This window comes from Vanellus vanellus, assembly GCF_965231255.1.
Source record: "Vanellus vanellus genome assembly, chromosome: Z".
Classification (NCBI taxonomy): Eukaryota; Metazoa; Chordata; class Aves; order Charadriiformes; family Charadriidae; genus Vanellus; species Vanellus vanellus.
Genome location: NC_138908.1, coordinates 26294093 through 26311348, shown reverse-complemented (window position 1 = coordinate 26311348; position 17256 = coordinate 26294093). Strand labels below are relative to the sequence as shown.

Genomic DNA, 17256 nt, shown 5'->3' with positions numbered 1-17256 from the left:
CCAGACTTTCTCCCTGGTCTGTGGGGCCTTGGCTTCCTGAAGACCAGTTTTGCTAGCAAATACTATGTTGAAGAATGCATTCATCCTTTCTGATCGCCCCAGACCCTTTGCCCATTCGTCCTGTTCATTGCTCCCTCACAGCATTTCTCAGAGGAACAACTTCCCTCTGCAGAAAGCTCTCCTGCTGAACTTTCTGTATGTTATGGTCAGTATTGTATTCAAGTTGACAGTTGAAATTCGCAAAATTAAAACCATGTATCTTAGCAGCTTTTTTAGAATTGTCTAGAGTTTTTAGCATTTGTGTTGAGATTCCATAAATGGGGTGCTTTTGGCAGCAGCAAAGTTCACATCAGCTCAATATTTTGAAGGGAGGGACTGCATTACAGTAAAGATGCACTGGATACAGGCTTTGATGCAAATAATATTGACAGTGTAGCAGTGGTTTAAAAGTTCTCACACATGACTTTGTGGGAACCCACCTCTACCCAGCTGGCAACATCTGTAGTATTTTTCCGTACAAAAATGAACAGTTTGTGTCACATATTGCACTTGAAGCTTTTTTGTTTTGTTTTATTAAACTTATTTTAAAAGCTTTATTTTTTCCAAAAAATGTTGCTCTCCAATTACCAATTGATTAGCAGCTAGCAAGCAGTTGCCTGATTTGTTTTATAGTAAGATACCAAAGGGCCATCTTAAATTTGCCTATACCAGTTTCTGTGAATTCTACTTTAAACTGAAATAAATGTGCAGTAAAAATAAATCTGTAGAGGTGTTTTGCTGTCTGCTGCTTGGAATTCATGTTATAAGTGGAAAAAATATATACTTCAACCTTTTTTATGAGATACAGTTTGCATGTATGTGACTGGTTGAAAAAGTAATCTTTTCATTTATGATAAAAGGAACAAATGCTCTCATTCAGAAAATGAATGCTTCTTGGCGTCTGTTATGTTTTGAGGAACTGACAACAATTTATTGTCGTTGAGACAATTATTCTTTCACCCAATGACTGTTCCCCACCAGGGAAGGGGAATCGAAAAAAAAAAAAAACAAGGAAACCCGAAGGTTGAAATATAAACAGATTTAATAGAATAAGACTAAATAGTTAATAACACTAAAGAATCAATATTGATCCCAATGCTAATACAGAATATGCAAAGATTATACTCAGCCCATTCTATCAGTAGGAAGCTGTGCACTCCCAGCAGTGGACAGCAAATGTCAGGCACTGCGAGCATGACAGCCTTGGGAGGAAGAGAAGAGCTCAGGGCTCCAGCACCAGGGCACAAAGTTCTCCGGATGGCAGCCATCAAGGGAGAGAGAGAACTCCTCAACAAGATTCCTAATTTTTCATGAATGTGACGTTCATGGTATGATATAATCCCGTTGGCCAGCTTGGGTCAAGCGCTCAGGTCTTACTCCTCCTCATCCCTGCGCCTGGCAAGCTCAAGATCTCTGAGACCTTGAAACCCACACACCATAGCCAGCTATAAAGTACATATTTTCACAAGTTCAGACACTGGAGTCTTCTAAAATGCTGTTTTCCCAAACATTAGAAGAGACTTTACTGAAAAGTAAAATTCCAGAAAGAGAAATTTATCCTATGTTGCTCAAACCAGGACAGAGTCGTTCCTACTCATATTCCTACTCATATTTTTTTGTTCTGTACTATATACCTAATAGTATAATAATAGATTCAAGGGCATCTCACAGTTTAAATGTTTGTTTTAAATCAAAAAGTTGTATTAGTTTATTTAGTCCATCTCTTTGTAACCGATACTGGTCTGTGCACCTGTTTAACTGGTTTTATTTTTTTAAGTAACTACATTAATAAAATAGAATTTCTTACTTTTCCTAGGCAGCTTTCTCACAATCTAGTAGGCAATGAGCTCTGCTTTTCCTATGCTCAATTTAATTCCATTACTTGTGTTTAATTAAAGTCCATACCTGTTTTGTTTCTATTTCGTTTCCACATGATTGCTTAGTATTTGTATTTTGCTGAATATCTGTATTTAGGCTTAATTTTTCAAAATATATTAATTTCTATTTTACAGGTTAATTCTAATTTTGTTGTTTCCAAAAGACATTTTTCTATCCTTTCTTTCTTTCTTTCATTCTTTTTATTTCTTTGCCTTTACTGTTGGTAGGAGGTCCTAATTTGGTATCATCTGGAGATTTAATTAAATCGCTGTTTGACTTTTCTTTCAGATCATTAACAAAGCTACTAAATGAAAACAGACAACTTCAGTGTGTTGCCATGTGTTCTAACACTTTCTCTTATCTTTTAAGAAATTTTGTACCATCATCTCTTTACGCAGGAAGATTTTAGGAGTTTAGCAAATGATTAGCTGAACTTTGGTTATTTTATAACCTTTGCCCACAGCAAATGCTAAACTAAAGGTAACGTGTTAAATAGTAAATAGGATCACTTGTGTCTACAGTGCGGTGCAAGAATGGTTTTGTGTGTGGAAATATTCAGCATAATAGCCAGGTATAGTAAATCCATAGCTTTGCAATAGTTTTCTAATAGTTCATTCTATTCCTGTCTTTAGATTATTCACAGGAAAGTGTTTCCTGTGCCTCCAACAAACACCTGAGTCCCCAGGCGACGCAGGAGCACTCCAGATTCATAGGCAATCAAAACGCTGTGCATGAGTGAGCATGCTTCAACAGACACACATAGCAGCCAGAGGCAGGGTGGCTTCTTCTAAATATAGAAGTCTGGATTTTCCAGGGGAAGGACAGTCTCATAACAGATGACTTCATCAGATAGAATGAAGTTTTAATAGGAGAAGAAGAATAGAGTTCAGCAGGTGATGAACTCAGAGTCACTGGGCTTATTAACATGTATTCCTTGACTCTTCCCACCTATAAAATCTTACCATGATGAACGTGCATGTATGTGTGAGTTCTTCCAGTTCTTCCGAAAGCTATGGCAGGTCTGTCGCATATGCTGCTATCAGTATGAGATGTAATCATGATCCTTAATCAGCACATTGTCATCTCATACTTTTTGCATGTTTCCTACTTAAGGTACCCCACCCAGATTGTCAAAATCCCATCGCTTTCTTCTTCCTCTTGTGACCAAAAAAAGTGCAAAGCTTTTTCTTCCACCTTTATGTTTTATTTTTGGGTAGACAACTGATAGCAGATTTTAAGTAATAGCAACAAAAAGGGGTGAGATGTTCAATTTATTTCCTAATTGGTTAATTCACAGAAAAGGAATAGGTCATTTTATTCCTTTTAATTTCTATATAAAATTCTCTACAATGTGTTAGGCACATAAAATTTCTTATGTGTTTCTGTAAGCTAACTGCAAACCTTACTTAGCTGTCGAAGACAACTAGTAAATTATTACTAATCTTCAGTTTCATTCATCTTTGCTTTAGATTCTTTTACGACAGTTACAAAACAGACTATTTTTAGAAAACTGAAATATCTTAACATGCAAGTAGTCTTTTTTTTATCATCTTTGATTAAAAGTAGAGAGATATTGTAAGGTAAAAATTGCAAAATGTTTTTTTTTGTTGTGATTAGAAAATTATGAATTAGTGAACTGTTACTATGTATCTTTGTCAAGCTGGTTTCCATTGCTAAGAATGCTTAGCTAACATATGCTACCTGTCCCATCCCTTCCTAAATAATAATGTTTCCCTTCCTAAATAAGAAAAATCCACAATGTAATAATTGTTTTAAATTGTGGTTGATTCTGCTCTCTCTCTTTGTTATTGGTTTTCTTTATGTCTTTCTCTTAAAAATTCAAGTGCTTGTGTTCTTTTCATGTTCTAGCCACAAAGCATAAGACTACAGTGCAACTCGCTTGTGTAGCATTATTTGATTCTGCTACTTCTCTGCTCTGTTTTTTCCTCCTGGGTTGTAATCAGATGTGATTTATTTGGTTTCTTTCTTATTCTTTATGTATTATTTTCATTAATATGTAGTCTCTTGTACTTTAATTATGTTGGATGCTTCATTTCTTTGTACCCTGATTATTAGCTTTTCGTTTTTTAACTTCATTAAATAAAGTGTCTTGGGATCTAGTGCCTATGTAATACTTTATCTACGAACAAGACATGAACTTTAGTCCATACTCATCTGCTACTTTTGAAATGTTAATCCATGCCTATCTGCTGGTCGGAGCAGAAATAGATGTAAGTCATAGGAATGCATATAGAGCTAACTTGAACTATTCCAGAATACATCGTTGATGTTAGCTGTTGAAAAAGCAGTAGTGGCTAAACTTGTTGCCTACCTCAGCTGAACTTTAATATACATCAGCTGTAAGTACTTAATTCTAACCTGAGAAGAGAGATAAAAATTTTTAAGTATTTCCTTTTTCACTGGGACCTGAAAAGCCCTGCAAATACTATACTGTTGTGCTAGTTTGTTCTATTCTAATGAAAAAGGTGGAAAAGTCTAACCTGTATTGTAATTATGCTTGTGAATTTCTTGGTTCCTTGGGCACTTGCGATGTTTTTTGTCTACTTCTTATGCTTTGCTTTCATTATAAGTCTTAAACTGTTTTTTAAACAATAAAATACATAATAATATTAACACTAGAAAATGGCATTGTTTAATAAAATGAGAAATTTAATTTCTAAAAAACTTAATGATCAGAAAGTCAGTGCTAGGAGCTACCCTGCTTTAGACATTTTCTTTAAATTCAGCATGTAAGCTTTTCTGTCAGTGATGTCTAATGGACAAGTGAGTATGATCTTTGACCATATCTGGTCTGCCTCTTCAGATGTTATCAAGTTTGTAAACAACTTAAACCAATATTTAATACCTCCGTACAGAGAAATCAATGATATTTTGACATTATGCTATAGAGTAGAATAAGGAAGAGATTAATTCAGAACTAAATTAATAATTAAGAACTAAATTGAGGTTTCCTCTTTGTATAAAAGGGCAAGGACAGCTATTGTTGCAAGTTTTATGTTGTCACACCAGTTGAATAACAACATGGTATTATCACAAAAAATCCGCTTGTTAGTACAATCATATGCTCAATTGTTGTGTTTCATTTTAGTTGCTTCTGTGAATGATACAGTACTTGCAGGAATTTTTGCTTGAAAATGGTATTTGCCTTACTATGAATAGTACAGTCTACTTGTATGACTGATTTTGGAAATGGAAGACATCTGTGATTGTGCATTAAGTCCATTGTGACTTTCTTGAGCACAAAATGTAAACTTAAGTTCTAATCTGTCTTGGATAATTATCCATCTTGGATAATTACTTTTGGGACACTTAATTTACCCTGTAATTCAATTGGATATAAAACAGGAATATTAAGGAATATTTAAAAATCTTATGCGTATCATAAATGTATCCATAATTCTTCTGCTTCTGTATTTTTTCTTTCAAAAGCTTCGAGAACATAGGAGTGGTTGCATGGGATTCAGCAGTGGTATTATTCCTCTGTGTGTCTTGTTGATGGGGATTTCCGGAAAGTGTTTTCCACTTTCCAGTTGCCATAATATTGTAGGATTTCCATAAAGCTACTTATCATCCAGTCCTGGGACTGTCCAGACCCTTAGTTTTTATTAAGACTATCACTACGATTGCTTTTTGTAAAATTTTTCTAGAGTGTACTCTCATGGTGTAAACCATTACTTTATGAGAAGTGAGGAGGCTGAATAGGTTACTGTGCAGTTGTTCAAACTTAATTTGTAGAAGGCTTTCTCGTGGCTGTAAAACATATACTGTGTCAATCTTTGATTCCCATAACTTTAGAAAGGAAAAAACAGCTACCTACAGAAGGTTGAGTGTTACCATAAAATTGCAGGGAGTAATAATGTACTCTGTTATTCACATTGGACAAAGGTAACGTAAGCTTCCCTGCCGAACAAATGAAGTAAATCGGCACACAAAAGAAATTGAATTGCAAACCTTTGTTTCAAGATGTAAATGAAGTACAAGGAGGAAAAAAAAAAAATAGACATTCCTAAGTCTCACATTTTGCTCAGCACATTACATGTAATCAGCAGTGCACAGGAAAAATGGGTTATAAAAATCTACAGGGATATCAATGCAAAGAAGGCTATTACAGACTAAAATGACTATGATGCGGTTTTCATCAAAATAATTGTTCAGAAAAATACAGACAATAACTATTAAGTTCTAAAAAAGTTGAGAAACTATGCAGATGAAAAACATTTAGATGCTGCTGATAGGAACCTTTCTGTCCCAGAAGCAGGCATTGTGAAGAAAACATCAGAAATAGGAAGAAGGTGGGAGCAATAGATGATATATCAATTTATTGCTTCATTTCTATCTTCATAGTCTGCTGCTTTCATTCTCTTCAGGAGCTGCTTATTATCTGCTATGCCCATCTTTATCTCTTTTAAAATAGCTGGTACAGAAACCTCATCCTACTAGGAAAATGGAGGACACTTGGTAACTTACCTGAATAAAACTCAAAGATGAAAGTTTTATTTATTTATTATGTCAATAGATCTGTGTAGTCCCTTGAGCCATCTCTGGGCTGCAAACAGTAACTTTACAATTGCTTAATTTTCCTCCATTATTACCTCTGTGTGTGAGAAGTGCCATATAATATGTGACAGCAACCCAAGTTTCTTCCCGGTAAAAATGTACCCAGAGCAGGCAAGTGAGAAGGCTCCAAGATATATGAGTGACCTGGTGGTTCTTCAGAGGAGGAGTCTGGATCAGCTCTACTCTTTTCTGTATATAATTACCAATCTTGTTTTTTAAAAAAATACTGCGCCACTTAAAATTCAGAAAATAGGAGGCTTTTCTCCAAACACATTTCCAGTCCTTTCTTCACAGTCATCCATCTTAAACAGTTTCTTTTTTAATGAAAATTGAGATTCATACCTAACACAGTTATTCAACTCTAAGAACTAGACTTCTTTATACCGAACACCATGTATTAGGAGAGCAGAACTACAGTTGTGAGAGGTGATAATATTATGTAGCATTTGTGCTTCACTTTTGTGCCTCCAAAGGGACACTTTGTGCCCTTTGAGGTATGAGTGATCTTTGCATGGTCAAGAAGTAAAACAGAGAGTTTGACTCTGAAACAAACTTATTGGGGAAAGTATTGTGTTTGAAGCCCTAAAGTCAGTACTGCTATAATTAAATAATTTATCTAGCTCAGTATGCCCAATTTTTATACCTACCTCAAGCTATACTTACTGTAGCTCTGTGTTTGTTCATTAGTAACTGACCATTTTGCAGACTATAAAAATGAATATAACACGCTGATTCTCACACTATACTTGTTCATCAGAAATGACTGTACAATGAGTAAACTTTTTATCTAACTTTATATCTTAATTGTATTTTCAAGTATGTGCATGAAGGCATTTGCAGTAATGAACTGTGGTACAGAACATGTGAATATATTTTTCTGTACACTAGTTCATTAGGAAGTTTCTTCTTACTGTGTTTGTACACTCCAGGACAGCTGTCACTTGCTCAAAAATAAGGATGTAAATAGCATGAAGGTTTGTGGTGTGGGACCGAGGGTAAAGTTCACTGCAAGCAGTGATTTCCTTACTAAGTCCTCCACAGAAGAAGCAATATACTTTGTCCTTGTGAACCAAATGCATCCCACTCTGCAGTTCTGAATGTGATGCTGTAGCTTTCGATCATCTACTACTATGACCCATGCTACAATCTGTCACACGCTGAGGAAAGCACTTAGGGAAAATCAGGAACGTAACAGTTACCAACTATGTTTTTTGAGGGTGTGGATGACAGTAATAATGCATAGATGTTTGGAATTTTGAATTAGGAACAGTGTGATCCTCAACAGTGTGTTTATATTTCCAGCATTTTAAAAAACACTTAACAGCTCCTCTCAGTATCTAATGAGCATATTTTCTATGTAACTATAGTTTTGTTATTTTGGAGAAGATCTGACATATATGAATAGATTCTTTGTTTACCAACTTACCAACCGATTTTTAGTTAGACCGTGTTATAGTGTATTAAAGTAATTTAGATGCTTAAGCTTTGGGGGGCTTTTATATTTTCTTCTTTTGTCTTTGGCCTTTTACTTGAAGTTTGCCTTTTGATTAACGTAATCTTGCTAACCTTAGTTCACAGGAATATGATCACCAAGTTGCTATAAATCACTTTATATTATAGCTCTTACTGTCATAACAATGAGAGTGAGCAGTGCAATGCAGGTTATTTCTGGAATGTAGGATACATTTTACTCTTACAAGCTGAGGAAATAAAGGCTCTGTGAAAAAAGAACACGTTTTTAGAGACAAGCTAGTTTTTGAGCCTGTGTTCAGCTACTGAATACAATTATCTGGGGCTTGTTTGATTACTTTCTTTCTTTTGAGTTCTTTTTGCAAAATTTTTAAGTCCTTCATTTGAAAATTCTGAAGTGCTTTAGAGGGGGTAATTGAATGTCATGAATGCTGTGAGATGGCAAAATTTACTCATTTTATAGTTGAGAAGAACTGAGCAATATCCAAAACCACAGATAGCAAGGAAAACGTTTGAGATGATTGAGAAGCCACTGCTGCATCTTGGATTTTCTCTGGTTTCCTAGCACTCTTCATCTGTGAAGATGAAGACGGACTTGCATTATATGAGGAACTGAGAGAAATGATTAGCACTGTAGTTAATATTTCTCCATTAGTATTCATAATGTGATAGCTAAAATAATATGAAGAAATAAGTAAAAGAAATTGTAAAGGGAGAAGACATTGAATGCACAGAAGGATGTGCTTCTGAGCCTCTGATGTGTTCCCCATCTATTATTAGGTACATACTATTTGCTATGCTTTCCACATATAGCAAAAGTAGCAGTGTATGAGTATCAAGAAAGTTCTGAAGTAGGTGTGTTTTGATTTAGACACCACTGGAAATTACCTCAGGTGTTTGGAGGAGAGGTAGTGTCTTATATCCACTAAAAAATAACAGTTTCACTTGTAGACCTGACGCCTCTTCTTTTTTGATCAGGTAATAGATTATTTTCATTGAATTAAATGTGCAGAGGAGATAAACTGATCCTGTTCACTAATTAATTACTTACTTTTATCACCTAAGAAGAGCATTTTAACTGCATGGTCCAGGGAGGGGATATAAAATGGCTAATTAGTTCAGTGAGGCAGTCTGTCCTGCTGGTTTGGTAATGAGGAGTTTACTCTCTTGTTTTGATTGGCTTTAATTGATGGAATTCCATTGAAATACTAGGTATTACTTGCTGTGTAGTTCTTTTGGGGTGGTGGAAGGAAGGGAGGAGGGGCTATAAAAGTGTCCTTTGAGATAAGTTTATGAGGTTTATGTCTTTGGTGACAGACATGAATCCAGGTGGTAAAAAATCCCAGCACAGAGAAATTGCCTCTCCTTCCTCTTTAACTGACTATTGGATTTTTAGCAAAAGTCTTATGAGCTATCTCTTTTATCAGCATATTCAACCCATATTAGTGATTCCTAGCCAATGTCCTGCTTATGTTTATAGGGACAGCATAGCAGTGCTAAAGAATGAAATTTCCAATTTACATATTACACCTAATTCCATACAACTATATCTGTACTTATTTAGGGTTTTGGCTTTAGGGAACATTAAGGAGAAGGAAGAGAAAACAAATAGAAAATACTTGGCTTTTTAGGGAAAAGAAGACAAGTAGAACACAGTTGATTGAGACAAGAAGAACATAGTTGATTGTGTCATGATTTACTACAAATACTTAACACTGAAGTTATCTGACTCCTTTTATAAGCTCCTCAACACTATTATAGTAGAGCCCTCTCTTATCTGTAGCAAATTGAAATGAATTAGAATCCTGGAAACTGGAAGAAAATGAAAGTTTTTAGTTATTAATTTAAAGCAATGGAAGAAATACTTTTGTGATGCTTTTTTTTTTTTTTTTTTTTCAAATTCAGGGTATAATTTCTGTAATAAATCAGAGTGACCAAAATGCATTTTTGGAAATTTTCTCTTGTATCTCAGCTGAAAAATATGAGCATCCTTTTAAAGGAGGTTGTGAGGAGAAACAGCAAAGAAATTCTTTGAAAAAGAAAAGTTTGATGTAGCTGTAGCCCCCAGTGTAACAATGTTTTTAAAAGTGCTTTTACATATGCAAATACATATAAGGAAATCTGGAAAATACAGCAACACAATCACAGAGGATATGAAAAAGAGGTAAAATGACAGCAGAAATGCTAACAAGTTACTCTGACTTTCTGGACATTTATAAGCCTGAGGAATGAAATAATAAATATTAGTCAAATAGACATTGTGAAGAAATTACAAGTTAGAGAACAGGGGAAAAAAAGAACCTGAAAAATACAACTACAGTGGATGTAACTGCAGAATCTGAAGTGGCTGGTGGTAGAGTGCTGAGAGTGAAATCGTACTGTTTCAGCCCACAGAATGGCAAGTTATTAAAAGTGCAAACTAACAGAACTTTTGGCGGGATTTAGCATGATGTAAAATATCACTGGATCTGCTAAACATCATTGATTTCAGTGTACTCCAGGAACCAACTCCTCACAAGAACGGTGAAGAGAAATCTAAGTGCCTAAGAGGGAGATTACAAAAGTCCTTTAAAAAGACTATGACTAAAGTGAAGGAAAAAAGGAAAGAAAAGTTCACATCTAAAGTATTTTCTAAATAAGTGAGAGAAAGAGCCTACCTTACACGTGAGAAAGGTAAAAAGGAAATTTGCTTAAGTCAGAAGTAAACACATTAAGTGCTCAAAAGGCTTTATTAACGCAAATGATGTACTAAAAGTAATACATAGTATTATAGCTTCAAAAATGTGGGAGTTTTAGCTAAAAGCAGAAAAAGGTATTAATACTGTGAAAATCATAACGAGCACGCCTACATTTTCTTTGCTATTTGTAACTTTATTAGCAAGTTAAGTTTTATCATAATGCATCCTTTCCTATCTTATTGTTAATAGCTGGACGCTCATTATTTCATAAAATTTTATTGATACGCTGTGGAAGACAGCGATGAAAATGCTTCTCTATTCAATACAAGCTGAGATTAAAAAGAAAGAAGCAATTTGCCTGGAAAAATTGATGCTGGACTTGACAGTTGCGTCCACCCGCACAAGTTGTGGGCCATTAGCGAACCACTGGGCCATGATTCCTCCCTTGGCAGTTGTGTGCAGCATGGCAGCTTGAATAGTGTCACTCTGCAACCCACTGCCAGCTAATAGACAGCTTGAAAAACCACTGTTTCGTGAAGCAAAGACTTGGTGTGTCTGTGGTCCTTCAGAAGATCTAGTGTTAATTTACATATCCCGAACATAGTACCACAACCTTTAACAACTTTCTCAAATACCCGTTTGATTTTCATGGAAGTGTTTTTGTGAATTTTCAGTAATGATGAAAAACACTTCCTCTAGATGACTCTGAAAGAAAAAGAAAACTGTAACACACAACACAGACAAAAATTACGTGAACTGAGTGTAATCTTTCACGGAATCACAGAATCACAGAATTTTCAGAGTTGGAAGGGACCTCTAGAGATCATCTAGTCCAACTCCCCTGCCAAAGCAGGACCGCCTAGAGCACATTACTCAGGACTGCATCCAGGCGGGTCTTGAAAATCTCCAGAGAAGGGGACTCCACAACCTCCCTGGGCAGCCTGTGCGCCCTCACCGTAAAGAAGTGTTTCCGTGTGTTTGAACGGAACTTCCTGTGTTCTAACTTGTGCCCATTACCCCTCGTCCTGTCACTGGGAACCATTGAAAAGAGCCTGGCTCCATCCTCCTTCAACCCACCCTTTAGATGCTTGTACGCCATAGTAAGGTCTCCCCTCAGCCTTCTCCAGGCTAAAGAGTCCCAGCTCTCTCAGCCTTTCCTCATAAGGCAGAAGCTCCAAGCCCTTAATCATCTTAGTTGCCGTTCGCTGGACTCGCTCCAGCAGTTCCCTGTCCCTCTTGAACTGGGGAGCCCAAAACTGGACACAGTATTCCAGTTGTGGCCTCACCAGTGCAGAGTAGAGGGGGAGAATGACCTCCCTCGACCTACTGGCCACACTCTTCCCTATGCAGCCCAGGATTCCGTTGGCCTTTTTGGCGACAAGGGCACATTGCTGGGCCCTGGATAGACTATATTGAGTAAAAAAATAAAAAACTTAAGGACTAAAGTATGATTGGAATCTAAGCCATAAATTCTTGAGGTTTCATGGTGATACTTTTTCCAGACTGGAGTATAAGCAGTAACAATTTGATTTTGTTTTGCAGCTTTCTTATTTTCACCAAACAATACCACATGCTAACATCAGACTATGTAACATAGTGCCTGTTGAGCCATTTTATACATTTGTGCATATCTTCAGCTGGAGACTGTGACTTTAGACTTTTTTTCAAGTGGTCCATCTTCTCTAACTGCAAGAACAACTTGCATTTGTGTCACTGCAGAACCAAGCTTAAGAGCCATAAATGTTCTTAGTAGTAGAAAAGTTGTTTGAGTCAAATACGTTAACATTCTTAAGTTAGAGTGTTTACGCTCAAACACAGGCCCTGTCTACATATCAAACAATTTAGTGCAGTATCAGTATGTATCAGTTGATTAAAGTAGTTTTAGATATGTGAGCTTTAACGTCCTTATATATGGCTTGAGACTTTTACTTTAGACTAAATATAGTTCAGTCCTTTGTCATTAGTGTCTCCACCACGCACAGCATTTGAAGTCGTTTGTCATTGATTCAGACCTTTCTGTCTGCATTAGCTGTAGAAACAAATTTGGTGCACACCATGGGCAGAGTTCTAGTTTAGTTTCTTCCAAGAGGAATCTAGTTTGCGTGCACCAAAATCATTCTTCAAAACCAATGAATGTGCATTAAGTGCTCAGGGGATTCCCTTCAAAACTATGCTACAGGTCCAGTCCAAAACATTAATGCTAATGTAGTTGTAATTTTGGAATGTTAGCATAACAAAAGCCATTTGTGAGCATATTAGCTCTTTAAGCTGAAAAAAAAAATTGTAAATTTTATTTAAAAATACTTTGCCTGTGATGTTCCTAGTGTTACAGATTTAATTCTGTTGCTTAACATTTTTCTCCCTTCAAAAATTTCCCATATTTTATTACATTAAGATGGGAATAATAAAATGTATTTTATTATGTAGTATTTTTATACACTGTGAAAAAATGAAATGTAATATTCATATAGTATGTTAATAATATATTATTAGCATGTATTATTGTTCCAAATGTATGCTGTAGAGAAGCCACAGTAGGTCTTTTGTCAGGTGTTACTACAGGCTGTCTCCTAATATAAAACAACGTGTTTGAGACAGAGGGAGGGAAAGGAAGGCTGTCGATTTTCTGAACATCTCATCCAGCACTGAGGCAAAATTCCTTTTCCTGTAATACTAAGTAGCTTTCTTTTTTTCAGTAAAACTCTAATGCTAAGGTAAGGTGGGCATAGAGAAGATGGAGCCCATTCTTGATTTCTCACTATCTTTCATAATTATGGGAACATGTTTCAGGGTGCTTCTTCCAATTCTGCTTCATTTTTCATAAAATCTGTTTTGTTAATCTCCAGGCTTATTTCTGTGACCCCAGAGGGCAGTTGTACTGGGTTGACTTTAGTTGGCTGCCAGATACCCACCCAGATGCTCTCTCACTGCCCCTCTTCGTCAAGACAGGGGAGAAAATAAGACAGGAAAGCTTGTGGGTCAAGATAAAGATAGGGAGATCTCTCACCAGTTACCATCACAGCAAAACAGAGTCAACTTAGGGAACATTGATTTATTTTATTGCCAATCAATATAGAGTTGGATGGTGAAAAATAAAGACGGAAACTGAAACACCTTTCCCACACCCCTCCCTTCTTTCCAGGCTCACCTTCCCTCCTTCATTCCCGACTCCTCCACCTCCTCCTATATGTGGGGCACAGGGGGGTGGCAAATGAGGGTTGAGGTCAGTCCATAACAGCTCCTCTCTCCTGCTCCTTCACACTGTTCCCCTGCTCCAGTGTGGGTCCTTCCCAGGGGATGCAGTCTTTCACAAACTGTTCCAGCGTGGGTCCTTCCAAAGGCTGCAGCAGAATCTCTACTAGGTGCCAGGAGCACCTCTAGCACTTCCAGCACCTCCTTATCAGACTCCTTCACTGATCTTGGTGTTCACAGGATTATTTGTCACACTTTTTTTTCCCTCCCTCACCCCTCTTTTCCACAACTGCTGTGCAGCATTTTTTACCCTTAAATCTGTTTTCCAAGAGGCATCACCATCTTGGCTGAGGGTCCCAGCTATTTTAAATAGTTTCAAGTACTTTCAAATGTGTAAAAATATGGGGGTTTATTTCTTGTTCTAACTTAGAGACCTGGCTGCAAGGAACTGCTTGGTAGGTGAAAGCAACATCTTGAAAATAAGCGATTTTGGAATGTCCCGGCAAGAGGATGATGGCGTGTACTCATCATCAGGCCTAAAGCAGATTCCTATCAAGTGGACTGCTCCAGAAGCTCTCAACTATGGTAAGGACATAACTGTATCTTCTTAAAAAAAAAAAAAAAAAAAAGTCAAAGTAAAGCAAGGAGCTCCAGGACGACACCATGGGCAGTATTTCAGTATATATACATGTTCCTAATGCCCAGTTCAAATCAATAATGTTTAAAATAATTTTAATATTTCTGTCTTACTTAAGCTATGTATAAAATAGTTTTGCCTTCAAAAAGAATAAGGCAGCAGCATGAAAATTGCTATTATGCAGCAATAAAATAATGCTTTGGTTATGTTGCTGACTCATTCTAGTAGACTACCTATCAGTCATCTAAATCATAATTGTTAGCAAAATGGAAAGCAAGTTCTGCATATTTGTGGCAGTGCTTGTTCTAGCACTTCTTTGAAAATGGTAGAAAGTGTTAACATACTAGAACACTGTTAGATAAATCCTTGAGCTGAAGAAAAGTACAGTCACAGATTTATATTTTTTTTTTAACTGCAGCTTTTCTTTACCTGCATTTTTAAATATTGCGAGCCTGTTATCTTGAGGAAAAATGTCCATTATTGTGGTCCATACTACGTAGCTAATAGTTCCAGAACAGAAACAGAAGCTGCTGTATGTAGCTTTTTTAGCTTATATGAAACTAGAAAAATAAGTTCTTCTAAATAAAGAAGCAGTGTATTAAATGAACGATGCCATGTTTTGGATGTACTTCTCTCAACCAGTTCTTCAGTTGAGTACATAGAAAAAATTGTTTTAAATTCTTCATTTGAAGTGACTATAAATATTTCTGCCATCTCTTAAGGCTTTATTTTAAAGTCAAGCACTGGAAGTTTGTGACTTATGATTGATAGCAAAATGCTTCCTCTCATTAGTGCTTTTACAGGAGTTAATGCTTTAACACAATAAGGCAGATCTTCCCTTTGGAAGGCTGGTAGTAAATCTAGTTACTGTAATTGATCCTGTATTATCGATTATTCTAAGAGGTGTTAGTGTTGCTAGCATTTACTGGGGAACACACTTTTCTATTTTGAGTGTTTGTTCTACTATAAAAGGTGTTTCAAATTTTTATTTTTGTTATTTCAGAAGTGCATACAGTTTATTTGCTATATAATGGAAACGTGTCTTTCAGAGCAATATGCAGTCGGGTGGACTACATTAAGCAGGAAACAGGCTCTTGGAACAACACTTTCACTTCATACTTTTGAGTCTTTTCTGCATAGTACAGGAGAGGAGAGAATAGTTAATTAACATCTACTTATTTTGTGTTTCCTAAAATGCATACATACCCAAGCAGCTTTAAGTAATTTTCTGTAGCGTTTGGAAAATAAGCTCTCTCAAACATTTTTTAATGTGTTCAGCAGTCTAATACTCAACTTTCAAAATGTCATAGAAGGTTTCTGTGTGTTTTTGAAGGGTCATTTTTTCCACTTCCTTGAAAGATGTGAGTAAAAATAATTGGGTTTTGTTTTGCCATTTAGGATCCTAATAATATGGTCATAAGTATTGCATTAATTTGTGTAGCTAAGGCTGAAGATATTTAAGAATATCAGAGTGAAATAGAACTAAATCTGCAATATTTCAGAACTAGTTGGCAACCACTGTCCGTGTTGATTCTTAATGGCAAGATTTAAGGGTTGGAAGAAAAGGAGAGATCGGGTCATTTGGCCATTACATGAATAATATAGTGATTAAGAAACTATGTAAAAGTTCATTTTTTAGTCACTTCTGGATTCACTGTATGTGGCAAAATAACAGCAGTCACAACAAGTTTTAAATGAAAAAAACACAAGTTGCGAAGTCGAGAAACCAGATTAGGGCAAATAGACTGGTTAGGGAGTTGTGTCTGATGTGATAAGGACAATCCTGATGCTACTGGAATTTGTGGGAGATTGAAAGTTATTTTTGCTTGGAACAATGATTTCCATCACTTCAGGAAGTGGAAAAAATGTTTGAAAAGCTCCTAAAATTACATATTTAGGCCAAGTGTAGGGTATTTTTTCTTCTTGTTCTTTCAAAATTAAAATACAGATTTAATATGTATTTTTCTCCAGTACAACATTTTGAGTTGTTTGTCATGTTAATAAATTACTGTGTGGAAAGGTTCTTTTGTAAATGAACAGGACTTTTTTTTTCTCCAGATATTGACACAGTGGAAAAGATAATTAACTGTGCAGAACTTGTACTTTCTTTAAAAAAAAAAACTAATTACCTATCTTGTATCTGCTGAATGATTTGAATGAAAAGTGTTAAATTACTGGATGCCAAACTCTGAAGAGAGTTGATACATAGACAAGAAAACTCATTTTACTGGAAAGAGCGTAGTGAATGTCTGTAATTGCCATCTACGAGCCACACAAACTAATGTAGCGCAGCTGGAAGTGGTACTTAGTTTAACAGTAAACTGAACTTTCTGATGTCAGAACAGTTGTCACATCACCAACTGTCATTATAATTTACATGTATTTTCCTTTTTTCTAGTCAGAAGTGGCTTAGTTCGGTCTGTTTAATGATGAGCGATGAACAAACAATACATTCACAAGCATATGTCTATTTTAAAGAATAAGACACATATGTACAATGTAATAGCATGGAACAAAGAAAAACAGTTATGAGAAATGATGGAAGTAATGTTGAAAATGGATTTTTAAGGTGACATTTTTGCAGATCCTGCTACAAAGGGCTAGGAGCCTTAACTTTCTGATGTGAATCCATCCTTCTTAGTGTGAATCCATCTGGGACAATAGAAATACCTGCTCCAAGTTCTCTCCTCCCATAATATAAAGCTTTCATTGCACAAAGTGGTTTGGAATTCAGTTATCTATCAGTTATCTATTTCACTGTCTCTGAAGTATAGTTGAAGATAA

The 17256-nt window shown here is 36.1% G+C and overlaps 1 protein-coding gene across 1 annotated transcript in view; it reads left to right on the top strand.

The window, feature by feature from the left end:
* FER (FER tyrosine kinase) overlaps positions 1-17256 on the top strand; it is a 173901-nt gene that overhangs the window by 151452 nt on the left and 5193 nt on the right. The window contains exon 18 of the mRNA XM_082497917.1: positions 14266-14420. Coding sequence (XP_082354043.1) covers positions 14266-14420 — 155 coding nt within the window. The remainder of the gene's footprint in view (positions 1-14265; positions 14421-17256) is intronic.